Source organism: Protobothrops mucrosquamatus, unplaced genomic scaffold, assembly GCF_001527695.2.
Source record: "Protobothrops mucrosquamatus isolate PMUCROS unplaced genomic scaffold, P.Mucros_1.0 scaffold286, whole genome shotgun sequence".
NCBI lineage: Eukaryota > Metazoa > Chordata > Lepidosauria > Squamata > Viperidae > Protobothrops > Protobothrops mucrosquamatus.
This window is the reverse complement of record NW_015386630.1, coordinates 1222458-1242111: the sequence shown is the minus strand read 5'-3', so window position 1 is coordinate 1242111 and position 19654 is coordinate 1222458. Positions and strand designations below refer to the sequence as shown.

Sequence of the window (19654 nt, the reverse complement as noted above, 5' to 3'; positions counted from 1 at the left end):
TTTCAACAAGCGGGCCTGACCTAGGGTGAATTTTAAATAGGGATAATTTTTAATGATTTTAAATAGTCACAGTCACTAATATTTGGATTTTAATTGGTTTTTAGAAGGGGTAATTCTGTATATTGTTTTAACATGCTGTGAGCCGCCCTGAGTCCCATGGGGAGAAGGGCGGCATATAAATTTTGTAAAATAAATAAAAAAAAAAATAAATTTGGGAACACAGTGGGTAACATTGTTCTGTTCAAACTGGGTCTTGGTGATATTCAAACCTTCCTCTATTAGTCCTAGGGTTTGATCACCAAGTTTAGGTTTGGAGATGGTTGAGCAAAATTTTCCACCTTATATTTGTTTACTGTTGTGGGTTTCTAGTGTGCATGAAAATAGATTCTCTGTCCAAGCAATATTGTTATAGACTCTATTTTGTTATGTAAATCACTCATATCTCTTAGATCATTTGTGTGAAGGCAGTTCTAACAAAGTTTATAAATTGAATAAACAACTAGATACTGAATGCTAAGCTTTTTCCTATTTCCTATCCATTAGCACAAAAGAACTCTATTACAGTAATTCTCCTTAAATACAGAACCTAAACTCAGATATGCAGATTCGTGGGAAACCAAAAAGAAATAATTAATACAAAATATCAGAAATGGACATCACCTTATAACATATGTAACCATATTGTTGCTTGGCTTGGAATAGTCTTGCTCTCATTCAGATCCCAAGAAGAGCCACGAAGTGCCACCTGGAAAGTGCTTTTGTGTATATGTTTCTGGTTAATCTAGTAATTTTTTGTTAATTAAATGTTTCTGCTCATATGAATATCAAAAAGTGCCTCTCTTGAATCTAACCAAAGGTGTCTACAGTTTGGTGTTAGTTACAGTGAGTGGGAATGATTCAAATGGTTTCAGACAGATTTTTCCAGTTCTTTTGAAGTTGCTAAGGCTTCAATGTGGCATCTTCTTTATGCAAAACTTCTGCTGTATCAGAAGGAACAATCCTGTTCCTGAATCACTATTTAAGAACTTTTTAACTCTAAAAGGCATCTCATGGCTTGGATCATCAGTATTAAAAGTCCGAGTCTATTATAAAAGCCAGTTATAGAAGCAGGGCCATCTCTTCTCTAAATAGAGTGTGTGTCCCATAGAGTGTGGCTGTAGTGTTATTATTTATTCCTTTTATTATCTTCTTTACTTCCCCCTTTTATTGGTGGTGGTATTATTATTATTATTATTATTATTATTATTATTATTATTATTATTATTATTATTATCATCATCATCATCATCATCATCATCATCATCTGTTGCCTTGCATGTACACCAAGTGCATCTGTACCGGAGACGAACTCCTTGTGTGTCTAGTGTCTAATCACACTTGGCCAATAAACTATTCATAAGTTAAGTTAAGTTAAGTTTAATTTATGTTATGTCCAAGATCAGTCTTTACTTCGAAATAATGTCTTTTCAATACCGTCTAGTTTAAGTAGACATTAATAATCGACATATGTATATTGTTGTGGAGGTTGATCTATTAAATTTTTCGATCACCAACGTAACGATTTGAACAAAGTAAAAGGAAACAAATAACCATAAGTCCATTTAATTTAGTGTTATCAGTTTATCCTGCAAATCCCCAAAATGGGTTAACTTAGTGACCAAATTAAATTTGTGTTGAGAGCCCAACCCCAGAATATTCATGCAAAACCATGCCCTTGGTGGAAGAAGCCCCTTCTTAGAATGCCCTCTTTCTTATCGGACGGAATGGGTTTTCTGCTATTCATTGGGTTCTCTCCCATCTTTGTACCAAGGAATGATTGCCAGATACGTTTTACAACTTTTTCCCAAAGAAAAAGTTTTTCCCATTTGCCCCCTTCTCTTTTTCTTGGCATTAAAACATATTTGTTTCAAAACATTTTGCTGGAGAGGAGTTTTACTCTTTATCTGCGTTACTTTCTACTGTGATCATTTCCCCCTCTGTTCTTGTTACATTAAAATAGTCTCATTATATTTTTACTACTTCATTTTCTGTAGGATAATTTGGATACTATTAAATAAAGAACAGGCATAAATATTTAAAATAAATACATGACAACCAGGAATTCTTCTGGAGCATGATGAGATAGTGTTCTTACTGGTTACTTATTCTTCCTCAATCACTGTTGTCTCCCATTGTTGAGTGTACTTGTAGCTGTGGCAATAATAAAAAAGCAAAAGTAACTCTTTTGGAGTCCAATTAAAAATTTCTGTGATCCTACACCGATTCTCTAGGAAAGAGGATAAAGAAAATGGAATATCTAAATGGAAAGAAATTCCTCACCATATTAACCTTATTCTTTCCAACACAGTTTGATAAAAATTCTTGCCTTTTACTTGGTTTTTCTTATTTCTCTGTCTCTTTGGAAACACCTGGGCTTGCTTATTCAAAGAAGCTGGGGTGATAAGATTGAATTAATGAAGAGGACTTGGCTGGGGGAATGGTCTGGAAAAGAAAAACTTAGCTAGACCCTTCTTTGCCCATCTAAACTAGTGTCCAACATTATGGCACAATTAGTCGGAGGGCAGGCGCAGACTCTAGAAAAGCTGAGGGGAAGCCGCGCCCCACCACCCACAGAACAAGAAAGTACCCTAGAGGAGGACGTGGAAAAGGGAAAAAGGAGGCGGCCCCACCCAGGGGTACACCGTAAGTGACTGCTTTGATTCCCTTGCCAGGCCTAGGTGATCTCAAGTGGGAGGTAGCTGAGGGGCAAGATTCTTCATCGGGCCCCCAGAATTTTTAAAGATCTAAATCAGGGGTCCTCAACCTTGGCAACTTTAAGACTTGTGGACTTCAACTCCCAGAATTCCTCAGCCAGCAAAGGAATTCTGGGAGTTGAAGTCCACAAGTCTTAAAGTTGCCAAGGTTGAGGACCCCTGATCTAAATGGTCAGTTTTTTCCCCTCTCTCATCTCTTCTAAAAATAAACTTATCTCAAAATGAGGCCCCATTGGAAGGCTGAGGCTACCAGAAAATTCTTTTGGCCTTCTACTTCATATCAGTTTTCAGAACACCCGCTCAGGGAGTAGAAAACTTCGGGAATGGCTCGTTATTGCACAAGGATAACAAGTTGGGCCAGATAGCTAAAATAATTCCGCTTGAGTGTTGGAATGATTCTTGGATCAAAGTCCAACAGAAAAAGAGACAAAAATGAGGAATGAAAACTAGCAATAGAGAGAATTCTCTAGAAGTTCCTTCCTCTTTTTTCCCCAAAGTAAAAATCCTTAAAAGATTATTTTGGGGGGGCTTCCTTCTGGCCTTGTGTAAAGTTCTTTCTGGGGAGGAGACAGAAGTCAGTATGAGGATCCTTGGACAGAATTAAAGGGTGGTGCTCTTGGAGTAAATGAGAAACTACACTACACTGAATTGACCTTCCTATTCTTTTGATCTCCAGCTATCTGGATGCCATCTATTATCATCGGGAATTGTTGTGCTATTCCCTGGATAAGCTACGGGTGGACTTGCTCACCATCACATCATGTCATGGCATGCAGGAGAAGCGGGAGGCTCGACTGGAAAAGTTATTCCCAGACAAGAACACACCCCGACCACACTGTTTTGTGGGAAAGAGAGTAAGTTAGTTGATGCATGTGAGAGGTAGAATACACAGCTGTGGAAGCTGCTGAACTGGCTGTGATGCAATAGGTTATTCAGAAAGAGCCATGGGTCTACAACTGCTATGGACGAGATAGGAAGGCAGTTGTGACTGCCCGTTCCTTGTTTCAGTGGGGGATAAACCATCAAGTGTCTTCTGACATTACTATGTCATTGCTTTGCCCACATCCATCAAGATAATATAACACTTCTCCTTAGTTTGCTTCCTCGTCTTGTTGCTCTTCTTCTATGGTCTCATTAATTTTTTCCCCCTGATTTTTCATATTTCACATTGCTTTTTTTGGCTCTAATTACCTCTTCCTTATTTAATTAAAAACTCTTCTTTGTAATTGCTTATTTATTTTTCTCTCTCTCATTTCTCTTTCACATTCTTTGTTCTTCTGATGGTCTGTGAGTTTCTATTTGCTTTTTGAATGCCTGTTTTTGAAAACTATCCTTTTCAAATGATTTTCTCAATAATTTTAGGGCTCAAACTATTTCTTTCTGCTTCTCTCTTCCTCTTTTCTGTTTGTATCTTAGGGTGATCCCGAAGATAGGAGTTCTCCCTCTTTAATTTCTGTGCTTAACAGAAAAACAGTACTGATTATAAATAATTATGTCATAAACAGATGGGAAACAAAATTATTTTCAGGGCTTACGGTCATTAAGGAAAGCTAGAAAGCTTTTGATTTTGAAAGATCACTAATACTTTTGCACTTCTCCTCTTCCCGATCCCCTCACCCTGTGATAGGTATTCTTTCTGAGCAGCAGAGTACATCCTGGGGAAACACCCTCTAGCTTTGTGTTCAATGGATTCCTGGAATTCATACTGAGGGAGGAGGATCCTCGGGCCCAAATGCTGCGTCGTATGTTTGTCTTTAAGCTCATCCCTATGCTAAATCCAGATGGAGTGATGCGAGGACACTATCGGTAAGTATCCTGCAGACATGTAGGCTTTGGAGGATGGGTCTTGGACAGGAAGAAATTCTGGTTCCCTGTGACTGATTGTAATCTATCCACATTTAGCTTTTACAGCAGATTACTATTGCTTGGAGGCTGAGAAAGAGCAACAGGCTAAGGCCAATAGATGTGGAGGGGGGGGCTCCTCCCTAGAGTAGATCCTTGTTTTTCCATTTTGCCTTCCTCCAGTTTTAAGGGAATTGTAGATTCAGAACAAAGGCTTGAAATGTTCACATGAGCAATATCTGCTTTGCTCTCAAAACAACAGCCAGTCCAAATCTCTGAGCCTGTGAGGCTGCCTAGCCACTGATCTAACGAACAAAAAACGAGGATAGTTTGATGGTCAGCAGTATCTGATCCATTTCACAGATACATTGTAATTGCCTCCTAGCTCTATATGTGGTGGGGACAGGGGCTGCTTGGATCTCTTAATCTAGGATAAAAATTTAACTGAGCAGTCTGTAAATAATGTGGGACATGGCTGCAGAAGACAATAGTTGCAATTTCCCTTCCTTCACAAGTGGAAGAATGTCTTAATTTGTTTGCCATCTTGAGTTATTTGTAAAAATAATAAAAGCAGGAAATTAGATAGATAGATAGATAGATAGATAGATAGATAGATAGATAGATAGATAGATAGATAGATAGATAGATAGATAGATAGATAGATAGATAGATAAATTTGTGTAGCTGTGTTCAAGATCCACAAGAGACATCTTTTCCCAGTCCCATTCATCATGATTTATTCTGCTTCCCACAGGACAGATGCTCGTGGAGTTAATTTGAATCGTCAGTATTTGAACCCTGATGCAGAGCTGCATCCTGCTGTGTATGGGGCCAAGGCTGTCATGCTCTATCACCATGTTCACAGCCGGATGCAGCCGGATTCTCCTGATTGGCGAACCTATGCTTCTCCGCTCAACACAAAAATAGCCAATCAACGTTCTACCCGCAAATGTCCCCATAGTGAAGACATCCCTCTTTCTGAGCTGGAAAAATCAAACAACCTTCACAACTGTTCCACAGAGTTCTGTATCACCTCATCCCAGGACCTTGAAACTTCAGAGGTACCAGGAAGCAAAGACCATGATGTCTGGATCCTTTCAAAAGAACTGTTATCTGAGCACTGTGAGAATGAAGTTGAGAATCCTCCACCAGCCCCAGAAACCATCTCACCTCAACAGAGTGGTCTGGCTTACTATGTTGATCTGCATGGACATGCCTCTAAGCGTGGCTGTTTCATGTATGGGAACAACATTTCTGATGAGAACTACCAGGTGAGACATATTCAGCCCCTCTAGCAATGCCTTGGACAACACAGGCAAAATTGGGCTTTTGCAGGAAGAATTCTCTATTGTATAATCCCAAGAACAAGACAGAAAGGATTAGAGGCAGATAAAGAGTTCCATATTTGGCTCCTACAAAATGAGTTTAGACTTACTAAGGATGTTACAGATAGAGATAAAGTGGCTTCAGGGACAAAACAAAGGGGATGTTTTTGTGTATGCCTCTTTTGCTTTTCTCTCTAATTAACTTCTTTGTAGGACTGGGTTTGGAGGGTTACAGCAGGGGTCGCCAACCTTTCTGGGTTGGTGACCCAGTGGGAAAGGGAGGGGCAGGCACCTCTATGCCCACATGTGCACACACGCAAATGTGGCTGCGTGCGCATGCACACGAATGGGGCTGTGAGCATGCACACTCCGCAAATGGGGCTGCTAGTGCCAGTGCATGGCTCGTGGCTCAGCTCGTGCCGGCGTGCGGCTCGCGGCTCAGCTATCGCTGGCGAGAGGCTCATAGCTCAGCTAGCACCGGCACAAGGGGGTGAGCGTGCGCACCTGCACGCGTCCATTGCCAGCCGCTCACGCAGCCCAGTGGCCAAGAGGCTACAGCCCAGTAGTGGGTCACGGCCCATAAGTTGGGGAACAGAATCAACTGAGATTCTCTGACTAAACCAATAAATATTTTCTTCAGGTGCCTTTCAGACCAAAAGATGATGTCAAGTTCCAATGTGTGTTGGTTCTCTTTTATAACTTCCATGCTGATGATGTTGCTTGACCATGACACATAGTCTTCTGAGGGTTTCATGTACTGTGTTTGTTTGTTCAATTGTTAAACCTAATCACCATGAATTGCTTTCTATAGTAGGCTGAATCTCTTTATTACTGTTTTCAGTTTCTTTGGCTAGATTGTTGCTTCCCAGTCTGACGAGAAGTAAAACTGCCTGTTTCTGTAGCATGTCAAAATAGGAAGAGATTTGTGTCTCTAGTTTCTCAATTGCTTTTACAGGTTGAAAATATGCTATTTCCTAAGCTCATCTCCTTGAACTCTGCTCATTTTGATTTCACGGGGTGCAACTTTTCAGAGAAGAATATGTATGCTAAAGACAAGCGGGATGGACAATCAAAAGAGGGCAGTGGGCGTGTGGCCATTTATAAAGCCTCAGGCATCATTCACAGGTTTGTGCTTCAATGAGATACCAACTCCTGATCGCAATCCTTGGTTCTGTAGGTCTGTTCCTTTTCTCCCACTTCCATACCGCCAATATCTACAAAGTTCCTGCCACTTTAAGAATCTGCTAGATCAAACTGAAGCCAGAGAGAAGAAATTCCCACAAGTAGAGTAACGTTGAGAGAAAGCTCATTAGGGAATCCTGGCAGCATAAGTGGTAACTCTAGTGCCATGGAGTGAGTTTCCCAGTGCTAAATAGTTGGCCTCCTGAGGAAGGCTGAGATTTGTATAAACACTAATTTAAGTTCTATCTAACAACATATGGCAGGAATCCATATTTGAGCAGAGGTATATATTATTGCTTAGGATTATCACATGCTGATCCTTTTGGTGCTACCAACATATCTCTTTTTCATCTAGGAATAACATGAGGCCAAGGTCTTTTCATTAGCATTTTGGTTGTTAGTGTTTTCAAACTTGGCAACTTTTAAGATGTGTGGACTTCAACTCCCAGAATTCTCAGCCAGGCTCCTTAAAAATTTCCCTGTAAAGGAGAGCTTTAATAGATTGCTACCAGTTAGATTGACTTTTTTTTTGATACATTCTAATTTGTCTACCTGAGGTGTACTCAGCTTTTCCACCTAGGACCGCTCTCTTAGGCTTAGTTCTGAGAAATCCAGAAGACAGAGAATTTAACAAACCTTGCATCAGTGCTAAATACAAGCGGTAGCTATACAGCACTGTGGTCTGGCAGATGGGAAAAATTAAAGAAAATTTCTTTTTTTAAGTTAGTGAAGCCAAATATTTAGTTATAAAAAGATGCTTACTGGAAAAAGAGGAATGCAGAAAAAGAAGATTAAGCAATAACCATGAGTGCAATCAATCTATCTGAATTAGCTATTAATAATTAACTGCCCAAATCAGAGCTTGGATTTTAACACAATTAAAATTCACTGCAATTGGAGAAAAATCATTGGGATCCCTTAAAGGTCTTCTCCTTTTGCTCCTGTTGGCTGAATGCTATTCCAGGTGTATGGAAGATACAATGAAGAGAATTAAAAGAAAGCTGGCTTCTTTGGGGAATCACAATTGGAAGAGATTGCAAAGGTCATACAGTTCAATTCATTGCTCTGTGCAGAGAAATGGATGCTTTTCTTAATCAGAGCAAGCAGAATGTTCCATTTCTGATGTCAAGAGTCTAACAGTAAACCATAATATTATTTGATGGCTGAATCTGTCTTTTTTACTAGCACATAGTTGAATAATAAAAACAAGTTATTTTTTCCCAGTCATGCTATTGCATGGAAAAGTCTGTATGGGAGAAAAAAAATTATGAATTCAGTGTATTAAAACCTTTCACCATGGAGTTACCTATCAGATGTTTTCAGAATGTGTCATATTAAAAACTAAGAATTAGTTCATAATTTGCATTAACACTAGTAACCTTTTCTATCTGTTTTCTAGTTACACACTGGAATGCAATTACAACACAGGAAGATCAGTCAATACTGTTCCAGCAGCATGTCACGATAATGGGCGGGCAACGCCTCCTCCTCTCCCAACATTCCCATCCAAATACACCGTGGAACTGTTTGAGCAGGTATCTCAGGCCACCCCAGCCCAGATTCAGTGTTAGATTAAGTCACCATGTTCCAGGACACGTGGAAGAGTAGTCTAAACTCCTGCACTAGGAAACATCCTCCTATCCAGGGAGAAGTGGAAGCAGTATTTGCAAAGAGCCTTCAGGACTATTTATTTAGCCTATACAGTATATGCAAGGGGGTGCAATGTCTTCGCTCTATCTTGCTCAAACCCTAAACACACAGACAACTCTTCGTACCATGATTAATTCAGAGGAAAGCATTTGTAGCCTTTGGATCTTGGGGTTATAAAGTTGGCCAAATGGCAGATTCTTATGTCGCAAAAGTGTTAGGAGTTTCCCAGAACTTCAGCATTTCAGGGAGCTGTGCCGAGGATGTGTTTTTAGATTTTCTTGCTCTGGCTCTTCAGATTCAGGAGTAAGTGTTTGGATACTGTTCTTTCTTGAATGCCAACAAATTGCACATCACAGACTGAAAAGTGCAGCCACATGAAAAATCATTTTATCATAAACTCATTGTGAGGGCTCCTTGAATACTGGCAGTTGATGGAACTGATGATTTATTTTGATTTGCTGCTGCTGTAAAATGTAAAGTGATTTACTTTGGGACTAACCATTCTCAGCCAAGCATAACAATGGCTCAGCAGTTAAAGACACTGAGCTTGGCAGCTGGAAAGCTGACAGTCCAGGTTCGAGACCCTAATGCCCTGTGACAGTGTGTGAGCTCCCATTATTCCCCCAGCTCCTGCCACCTAGCAGTTCAAAAGCATGCAGATGGGAATAGATAAATAAGTACCACTTTGATGGGAAGGTAACATCTTTTCATGCATCTCGGGTGTATAGTTGTGCTGGCCACATGGCCATGGAAATGTCTTCAAACAGTGCTGGCTACCTCAGCTAAGAAACGGAGATAAGCACTGCTCCGTAGAGTCAGACATGACTGGAAAGAGGAAACCCTTACCTTAAAATTGGGAAAATTGAACAATATGATGCCTTTACCAAGTGGGAAGCTGATTTACAACGAACAGCATAGGAATCATACTATGTTCTACCCGATATGCTGGGTCTTTTCTTCAAGTTTTTTTTTTTTTTTTGCTTTTGTGTACTCTGAAACATATAAGCCAAACGTGCAGTACACAAAACAAATCATGGAATTGGGACACAATTTGGTACTGAAAGGACATGCTGGAGATTGGCTGGCCTTATCTTCAGTTTAATTGATGCCAGCGACAGGGTGCCTCAGTATTGTTTTCTTAACTTATTGATCAACATGATATAAGTATAGGAGGCACATCACATATTTTGAGGCCTTTAATAAAGCTCATCACCCTTTACTTGTAGGGGTATACTTAGCAATTGTTTAAGGTGGGGGTATTTCCAGTTTTTGTTAAATGCAGGGTTCCTACTCTAGATTTAAAAACAAGCGGAAAAACACAAACAAGGCCTGAATTTTAACAATCTACTGCCATCCTCCATATACAGGTTGGAAGGGCCTTAGCAGTCGCAGCACTGGATATGGCAGAATGCAACCCCTGGCCTCGGATTGTCCTCTCTGAACACAGTTGCCTTAGCAATCTGCGTGCCTGGATGCTGAAACATGTGCGCAGCATGAGAGGAGTGACAGGCTACTCCAAGAGGAAGGGTACCAAAACCCCACCCAAGGGGGGCAAGTACGTGACCAGATGGGGATGTAGGTTCAATGAAAAAAGCAAAGCTCATAGGAAAGGGAACTGGAAGAGGCAAAGGACTATCTATAGGAATTCAGGATTGGTTTCCACAAATCTTTCCCTGACTTTAGTCCTGGACTGCCTCAGTCTCTTTATTTGCAGCTTTGCTGCATGGAAAGTATATCTGCAGCAAATACCTGGAAAGTTATTATACCAGTGATGGCGAACCTTTTAGAGACCGAGTGCCCAAACCGCAACCCAAAAGCCACTTATTTATTGCAAAGTGCCAGGGCCGCATCAGCATTGTGGTGCCCTCGGGGGGGGGTCATGGGGGCGTGGCCCACTGGGTGGGCATGGCTGCAGTTGTCATGGCAGACTGGGTGGGCGTGGCTGAGTTGGGCATGGCCACCTCGATTTTGCTCATGGGGGGGATGCCTGTGGGGGCTGGGCAGGGTTCGGGGAGATCCAGAGGGTCTCTGGCGGGTGGGGCGGTGGGCTGGAGGCCCAGCATAGATGGAGGGGAGGCACGCAATCCTAGCTGGGACTGGGGGGCCATGGCGCCAATGGGGATTCGGCTTTCCCTGCTCAGGGTGGACTTTGGCTTGCTGGGTGTGGGCGTGCTCTACCACCTATCCTTGAGCTTGCTAGCTGGCCGCTTCACCTCCTTTGTGCCTGGTGGGGCTGCCGCTCTGGGAAGCGGTGGTGGCCTAATGGACCTGTGCAAGCTGCTGGCAGTGGTGGTGTGCGTGCCCACCGAGAGGGCTCTGAGTGCTGCCTCTGGCACACGTGCCATAGGTTCGCAACCACTGTATTATAACCTTCCCTTGCCTTACATTCAATTAGTCCTAATAATGGAATAGAAACTTTCTACCTGTAGATTATTTTGTCCCAATGTTTTTTTAAAAAAATAATCTTTGAGAGAAGAGGTGTTTGTGGCATTTGAAATTGCACATATTACCTTGCAGTTCCAATCCTTCTTATGACTGAAAGGAGAATAGAAGAAAGGCTAATATTCTAAAAAGGGGACCTGAGAAGTTAAATGATAAACCTGAAATCCCCATTGATTTATATTCAATTTGGAAGAATGCCTCCTCCTCTAACTTAACAACAGTTCTATTCAGATTTCAGAGAAAGGGGCCTAGAACAAAGAAATGGTACTTTGTTCTAGTACTGTTTTCTCTTGTATTGTTTTATATGATCTGCATTATTCTCTTCTAATACCTGCACTGGAGAGAACACTGCAATACAGTTTTTAGCAATAAAATGATTGAAACTACATTTAAGAAACATGGCAAATTTATCCTATGTTAACAGATAATGTTAACAGATAATGTTGCTTTGTATTTTGCTTTGTATCTGATTCCCTTTTGACTCCTGATGATTGCCTGGACAAGTCCCTGACCTTCATTGGAAGTGATTTGCCCTTGCCTTTTTCTAGGACTGAGGTTGAGTTGCCTACCCCAGTTGCCTAGCTGGCTGTAACTAAAGTGGGACTAAAACCCAATCTCCCAGTTTCTAACCTGATAGCTATAACTACATATCAAACTAGCTATCACTGTATATTTTATTTTATTTTATTTTAGTTTAGGTTTAGCTTTTTTTCAGACCCATTCTACCCTGAATTAAGAGATTACAGAGTTGTAAAAACAAAACAAAACTCAAGATGATGAATATATTTAATATTCCTTCCACCTCCTATTTTCCCCACAACACTCTGTGAGATGAGTTGGGCTGAGAGAATTTATTTTATGTTAATTTTTTTCGGGTTTATATGCCTTACTATCTTAAAACAATTCTGGGCAGCTTATAATAACACTATAAGAATATATAAAAACTAAAAAACAAAAATCATCACTCCCAGGGTGCCGTAACAACTCTCCTTACTCACTCTGGCCCAGTGCCTGGGTAAGGAGCCAGGTTTAAAGAAAAAGGAGGTGAGCAGGAGAGGAATAGACTAGCAGTTACAGTTGTATATGGGAACTCAGACACTGTGCTTAAGCACCATGCAAAAGGTTTCAGAAGGACTACTTTAGAATAAGTCATTATATCTCAGATGCAACAAATAACTCTTGCAGGGGCGTTGTGGGAAGAGCTGCCTTATCTCTGATTCTTTTTTTATATATATATTTTCTCCCAGTGGGATTTCTGCTTCCAGCTCAGAGAATTCTCTCTGCCGAGCCAGGAGCTTCAGTAATGGTAGTGTCAATCAACAAGCTACCCCTCACGTCAAGACCTCACCCAGCTTCACCTTCAGCTCCTCTCACACCCCCGCCTCCTCGGGGGGCTTGGGGCAGAGCCCTCGGAAAGGTGCCTCAAGGGTGCTGGCCCTTGTGCGAGGTAAGCTGCCTAACGAATCTGTGCTGGGAGCATTCAGATGGATCTGGGAATGGATGTGCTGTGGAAAGAGGCAGCCTTAAAAGAACATTATTTCTTCTTAATTTTTCTCATGAAATAAACACGTACAAGAATCTTGCACAAGTTTCCCCTGTGTCAATCCAAGCCCCCTTTTTCCTTTCACGTGGTACTTGCATATAGCACTGGATAGAGATGTCACTTGATAAGTTGTGAACTATTGCCTCATGAGACAGCTGCAGGAAAATGGCCTCCTCTAGCAATATGTTGGGTACTTTGAAAAAGGTTATGGAGCCTCCTCTTTTCAACCTCTCATGAGATATACTCTGTTCCAACCCTTCAGGCTGTTGTTTTGTATTGATTGATTTCACCCTGCTGAGAAGCTTTAGGTTAGTGTCTATGCCAGTGATGGTGAACCTTTTAGAGACCGAGTGCCCCAAAACTGCCCTGCCCCACCCACCCCACCCCGCCCTGCCCCTAGCCCTGCCCGCCTACAGGGCCACCCACCTCCACGGCCCACCACAGATCGCCCAGGTGACCCAGCAGCACCATGGCCACGCCCTCCGCTCGCACCCCACAGCATCATCTGCGCATGATGGGGCACAAGGGTGGAGTCTTGTCCCCGCTGCCCAGCTGCTATGTCCTTGGCTGCACTGTTCCACGCGGGCCGCACCCTGGGGCGACTCTCCTTCAGGGAGGCTGCTGGGGAGGGGGCTGCGGGGGGAGGCAGGACTGGGGGGACGGCGCATGTGCCCACAGAGAGGGCTCTGAATACAGCCTCTGGCACGCGTGCCATAGGTTTGCCACCACTGGTCTATGCCAATTTTGTCCCCAGTATAACTTATTAAACTAATAGGGGATAAAGTTCATAAAGCAAGGATCTGGGTCTGAATTCTTCAGCTCTAAATCCCAACCTAATATATATAATGAAGTGGGTAGCAAACTATCATACTAGAAAAATCTCCCTTTATATATAAGGTATACCAGGTAAGATCTAAGGTGACCCAGTCAGTGGATGAATAGCACACTCATGGTGGTCTTTTCTCTTGGGTGAAAACAAATATTTGAGTATATAAAGTAACATTATTCTGCCTGGCATTGACAAACAATATAACTATAGATAATTTGTGGTTTAGTATATTAAATGAACTCAGAAGATGGGTTACTTTGGTAACAGTGTTGAGTATGTTGTGTAAATGCATCATTGTATCACTTAAACTCTGTATTGGTAAAGCTTAGAGAGGACAAATACTCAGCAATTCTCCTACTTTCTTGGCATCTTTACTTGCTACTGCTGCAAAAGAAAAAAAATGTCAACATTTGACAAGTCTTAAGGAGGAAGGAATCAGTGAATGCAGGGAATCTTGTGTTTTGTGTTGCTCAGCAAATGTGTCTGTACTTTCTATAACTGGCTCCCTTCCCCAAGCAACACCCTGCTGACTTTGTAATGTAGAGTGAAGATGGCCCCCAGACTCAAGAGCCTGCAGCACAGTATAAGCACCAATCTCCTCATGTGGTGGAGGGCAGAAGAAATTGGCATCCTTGCAAGGGTGAAATAATGTCAGCTTTTCTGAAACTTGAGCTTTCCAGTAATACCTTGAGTTATTCTGCCTTGTTCCTGAAAAGACCAGTTCAGCCTGTCCAAATCTTGTACATTTGTCTGGGCATGTGCCCATACACACACACACACACATTGCAGGTATATTTTCCATGGATGCAGTAGCACTAAGTATGCAATACAGTTCTCCATTTTGTCACAGTGTAATAGTCTATAGGAAGGGTCCACAACTCCCAGGCCACGGACCAGTACCAGTCAGCGGCATGTTAGGAACCGGGCCACACAAAGCAGTGGGTGAGCGAGCGAAGCTTCATCTATGCATGCTTGGGATCAAGGTTGCATACAAAACCACCACCACCCGGTCCATGGAAAAATTGTCTTCCACGAAACCAGTTCCTGTTTCCAGAAAGGTTGAGGACCTCTGGTCTATAGCAATACACTCTGAAACAATGAAATTGGACTTAGTTGAAAAGAAGATAGCAAAGGTCTCTTGCTATGCTACTGTCGATAAGCTTCTTTCACTGAGGGATGATGCATAGTTAATTTCTGTAAAGGAATAAGTAGAACTTAAGGGATAGTGATACCAAGACCTTTCAGAGCTGGCATTTTGCTTGTCCCTCATCCTACTTAGAACCTCGAGTTCAGGAGAAGAGGCGCCATCAGCACCAGACCTTGCTACGAGCTGCTGTGAGCAGCATCCAGGCACCCTCTCTCCCTTGTTCCACCAGAAACACCTCTCATCTCCAGCTGGCTCCCAGCCTAGGCTCCTGCTCCCTTCCAACTACTATCAACATACCAGGTTTGTATGCCACCTTGCCTCTCTCCCTTTGCCAAAGAGTGCCTCTACAACAGAAATTAAATGGACTATTGGAGTGTGCCAGCAGGAGAGATATAAGCGGTGTAACAGGTGTAACAGGTCACTTACTGTTGACCTGTTCCTTCCAGATGTCAGTTGCACCTATATTATCTGAGTAATTAAGTGCAAGCATAGCCATTCAACTCACAGTAGGCTGCAGCGTGAAGATTCAGGGAGTTTCTTCTTTCCCTGAACTAATCTCTAACTATCCTTTTTGTTTCTTGCAAGGTTGGTTGGAAAAAAAGTTTACTGATACTAAACATAACTGGGGGATGAGAGAGATGTTTGACATTGAAGTTGGAGCAGTGCAGACCATTCCATTTACAGGGGACTATTCATTTTCTTCCCATCCACCCACTCAAGCTGTTCCAATCAAAAAAAAAAATTCAGATAGAGAAGGCTGTTATTCTTGAGCAGAACTGGAACTAACATCACTGTGATCTTAATGGTGGGTAAAAAGCAGCATAACTTTAAAAAGTTCACTATATGCTGGCAGGACAGTTTACTTATTCAGCTTAGTCTATCATTTGGAAAAAATGTTAGGCTTTCTCAAATAGGTTTTTACCTTTACAACTCAACTCAAAATGAGTAATATATATATTTAAACTCAATAGCTCAAACAATTAAAAGTCTTGGAAGGGAGGGAAAAAATGGAGGCAAAGAAGATTTGTTTGAGCCAAATCTGTATCAGCTTACAATCTTAGGTGGCAGTAATATATAAACAAACCAGCAAATTGCGTCCAATCAGTGATGGAGGTATGATAAGCTATACCAAGGACTCAGCAATTTGAGAAAAAGAAACAAGCAAATGAGCCTCTGTTCTTTAAAATACAACATTGAACTTTTGCATTTATTCTGGTTTGACTGAAAATAAGAATTATTCAAATATGCTTCTGTCTTCAAGCTTTCTAAGGATACCATCCAGAAACTGACTCTTTCTTTCACTGTTCACTAAGGAAGATACAGCCTCTCCCAATTTCTTGCCTCCATATGTATAGGCATGGTCACATTTGAAAAATATAGATTGTATTTTATTTGCAGATAAAAGAAATATAAAATCATCACCCGAATAGAATCAAACATCTGTGAAATCCAATAAAATGGTCTAGATCAGGGGTAGTCAACCTTGGCTCTTTTATGACTCGTGGACTTCAACTCCCAGAATTCCTGAGCCAGCATGGCTGGCTCAGGAATTCTGGGAGTTGAAGTCCATGAGTCATAAAAGAGCCAAGGTTGACTACCCCGGTCTAGATTTTTTATATATTTTGCTTTGTAATGTTCATTGGCTGTGTTTATGATACTCTCCCACAACTTAAACCAATTTATTCAATTTCCTCAATTTTCTTTGTTTGCTCAACACATCAAACTATAATTATATCAGCAGAAATTACATAACATGCCAGTTTAAATAGCCTCTTACTAGTTTGCGGTTCCATGATGTTCGCCTTGATGGAACTAATGTGTTGGAAGTGAGCAGCTGTTCTGATTTCAGCAAGTCTCTATGAAAACTCACCACCGTCCCTTTGGATCTTGACTGAAATCACTGCCCCAAACAATACAGCCAAGCCAATTAAATTATCCTGAGGGATCTGATACGACAAACCTCCATGTTTCTGTTAGGGATGTCATTCTGACACTCCTAAGTATTATTGATCTCATAGCTCCAAACAGGCCAAACAGAAGCAAAATGTGCCGGAGTTTTGGTATTAGTATTGCTTTTTCTGCAACTGATTGCCAATCAAATCGCAACTAAGAATTAAGAGTCTGGGGAGTTCAACTTAATGAACTTCCCTCATTTACCTTTCTTTCATTGATCATGCAGGACCCAGCTGCAACAGCCTACGTACAGCTGCTAAGGCTAGCACTGAGCATGTCCCTGAGAAGCTGAAGCCTCCACCTTGTGGCCTAGCATTGCTACAGGTAAAGGGCAGTGATTACACTGGTACACAGAGCTTGATTGCCATGGGTAGATACTATTCCCCCTAGGTTGCTAGTCCGTTTAGGGCTTTCCTTACAGTAGAGATCAATCACTGGGCTGTTAAAGAGTTGCCTGCATTACCAAACTTTAAGAACACACATTGTAGGACCCCTCTAGCACAGTGATTTCTTATCATCAATATCAGCTGAACCAATACTATGGTAGCATTGGACATACAAGCTTTACATGCAATTCGTGTCTTGCCGATACTGTCCCAACTGGTTTCTCTTTCTCCATGCAGAACTTTTCCAGACGGCTGAACAATGAAAAACTATCAGAAACTACTAGGTAATAGCAACTAGAAGATAACAAAAAATAGTAGTTTTATAAACTGGGGTAGAAATAAGATCTGTACGATTTCCCCTTTTGTGCCTACCAACATGGAAGGACCAAGTTTGGAAGAGCTTCATATTAGTCATCTGTAAGCTAGAAAACTAACACCATTCTAGAAATTGTGCATATACTTAGTGTTGTCCAGCATTCCCTTAGGATTCCTAAGGTTCCTTATTACTGGTTGACTATGATGCACAACTTCCAACGAAGTATTTTCCTTGCAGTTTAGATATACTGATGCCTCGGCCAAGCCGGATCCCCATACGCAGGAGACCAGTAGGACAAACCCAGCACTTACTCAGATTTCATAGCTGCAGTGATGACTCTTCCCTCAAGGTGTGGAAATATGCACCCCCAGAGATACCAACACAAAGTTCCTTGCCAGGTAGGTTCTTGCAAGGCATTCTGTATTGTGACCAAGACTGTTTGTCCTTTTTGGACAGCCCCTCAGATTTTCCATACTAGACAGTGGCAACAGATACAACCTTGTTTCTCTCCCTACAGAATTTCAACTGGAAATGCCAGTAACGAGTCAGAGGGAAGAATCACTTTTTATGTGCAACCCTCCCAAAGTTTTGCTGGACGAGGTATGGGGAGGAGGGAGCTCTGCAAAGCCAGCTGCTGCTGCAGCCCTTACCTGCAGCCGCTGCCATCCCCTTGAACCCTTGTCTTGTAGACAGAAGAAGAAGAAGCAACGCCTTTACCGTTGTATAGGCAGTAGCCACCCTCCTTATTGAAACTTTGGGGCAGCATAGCTGCAGTTGACATCATTAGTCCCCTGAGCCAGCTCTCTCTGTTGCAGCATCTCCCTGGGCGACCAGATTCCCCCCAACTCACCTACCGCAAGATCCTGTCTTTCTGCACTGAGGCCTGACTTGCCAGTGGGGGCACAACAGCTGCAGCCCATGTGCTCTAGGGCCTCAAGTGCCACCACCCCACAGCATGCCAGCTGACTCCAACTCATTCCTTGGTGTGGAAGAAACCTCTTGAGACCCTTCTTGTTGGCACTCGATGAGTTCGTGATCCAATCACCCCCTTCCTCTCCTCTTTCCTCTTTTAAATCAAAGCTGCTTTTTAGAACAGCAGCCAGTAGTTCTGGCTTTGAGACTTTGCCAGGAATAAGGGCCTCACATCACATCTTTTTTTGTAGCCAGCTACACAAAACATTGAAGGCTTAAGGGAAAATGGGCCCCTGACTGTTTCCCAGCAATCCTCATCTAAATCTGGGAATCCATCTCATTTGTTTTTTTTGTGAAGGAGGTGCCTTTCAAAAAAGAAGCAAACCAGGCTAATTGCAAGAAGCTGTGTAGGTGCATGTATGACACATGGAAAGCATAACATGATCAGCTCCTCCTGGTCTGACTACAGCCTAGTGCCGTGGCCAAGACCCTTCCTCCAATGTTATTTCCACCACTGTACATAATTGGTTACTAGGTTGGAAGCTATTTTTGAAACAAGTTTGTCTTATAACGTGTTTCTATAAATAAATTGCATTTGTCAGAAAAACAAAAGAAAACCTACTGCCTTTTGATTGTGTGTGTGTGTGTGTGTTGTGTATAAGAGAGACTGATGGTTCGAATCTGCTTTGGGAAGTGATGCAAAGGTAACAAGTCTCTGATTCAGAAAATGAAGTGTATTCTCTAGTCATTTATTATCTTCAGGGTTTCAACAAAGCCAAGTACAGCTATAGCATCTGGGCCTTCATGTGCTGATGGCTCTGCATTCTGTCAAAAGAAAAGGAGGGGTGGGTGTGAGACAACCACTGCATCTGGATCTGGGGGTCGGGTGGACGGCGGGGGGGGGGAAATGCAGCTGAATTACCTTTGGGGATGGGGGTAAGGAGGGGACGCTCCGGTCATTCGCTCACTCCTGCTTCTTCGGGTTGTTGACGGCCACGTAGTGATAAAGGACGACCAGGAGAAACAGCGAGACTCCAAGCATGTTGGCAAAGATAGCCAGTTGCACGTCCGTCACCATCCTGCCGGAGAAAAACCGAGAGATTAGTCCGCCACGGCCAGCACTTTAATAATAATAATAATAATAATAATAATAATAATAATAATAATAATAATAATAATAATAATAGTAAAGTTGGAAGGGACCTTGAAGGTCATCTAGTCCAACCCCCTGCTCAGGCAGGAAACCCTATACTTTGGCCGCCGGAAGGCTCGGAAGGGCCAGAAGGGACGACGGGCCCTAGAAGTCCCTCAGCGCCGCTCGCAAGCGAGCCGAGGAGAAAGAGACGTGGCAAGGCCGATTGGACTGGAGGCAAC

The 19654-nt window shown here is 42.3% G+C and overlaps 2 protein-coding genes across 2 annotated transcripts in view; one reads left to right on the top strand and one right to left on the bottom strand.

Annotated features, from left to right (window-relative positions):
- Positions 1-18866, top strand: part of AGBL5 (ATP/GTP binding protein like 5) — a 23646-nt gene extending 4780 nt beyond the window's left edge. The window contains exons 4-18 of the mRNA XM_029283941.1: positions 544-563; positions 2530-2682; positions 3430-3607; positions 4381-4559; positions 5350-5866; positions 6876-7045; positions 8502-8637; positions 10120-10307; positions 12442-12641; positions 14846-15013; positions 16893-16990; positions 17290-17336; positions 17606-17766; positions 17886-17968; positions 18184-18866. Coding sequence (XP_029139774.1) covers positions 544-563; positions 2530-2682; positions 3430-3607; positions 4381-4559; positions 5350-5866; positions 6876-7045; positions 8502-8637; positions 10120-10307; positions 12442-12641; positions 14846-15013; positions 16893-16990; positions 17290-17336; positions 17606-17766; positions 17886-17968; positions 18184-18255 — 2370 coding nt within the window. The 3' untranslated portion in view covers positions 18256-18866. The remainder of the gene's footprint in view (positions 1-543; positions 564-2529; positions 2683-3429; positions 3608-4380; positions 4560-5349; positions 5867-6875; positions 7046-8501; positions 8638-10119; positions 10308-12441; positions 12642-14845; positions 15014-16892; positions 16991-17289; positions 17337-17605; positions 17767-17885; positions 17969-18183) is intronic.
- Positions 18867-19001: 135 nt separating this feature from the next.
- Positions 19002-19359, bottom strand: OST4 (oligosaccharyltransferase complex subunit 4, non-catalytic). Its single transcript, XM_015814857.1, has 2 exons — positions 19203-19359; positions 19002-19105 (listed from the first exon to the last, which is right to left on the bottom strand). Exon 1 carries the CDS (start codon positions 19356-19358, stop codon positions 19245-19247), a length of 114 nt encoding a protein of 37 aa, XP_015670343.1. The 5' UTR covers position 19359; the 3' UTR covers positions 19002-19105; positions 19203-19244.
- Between the last annotated feature and the right edge of the window lie 295 nt (positions 19360-19654).

Excerpts from the sequence above, each read along its gene's own strand:
- OST4 (XM_015814857.1), bottom strand. The coding sequence starts at position 19,358 with ATGGTGACGGACGTGCAACTGGCTATCTTTGCCAACATGCTTGGAGTC.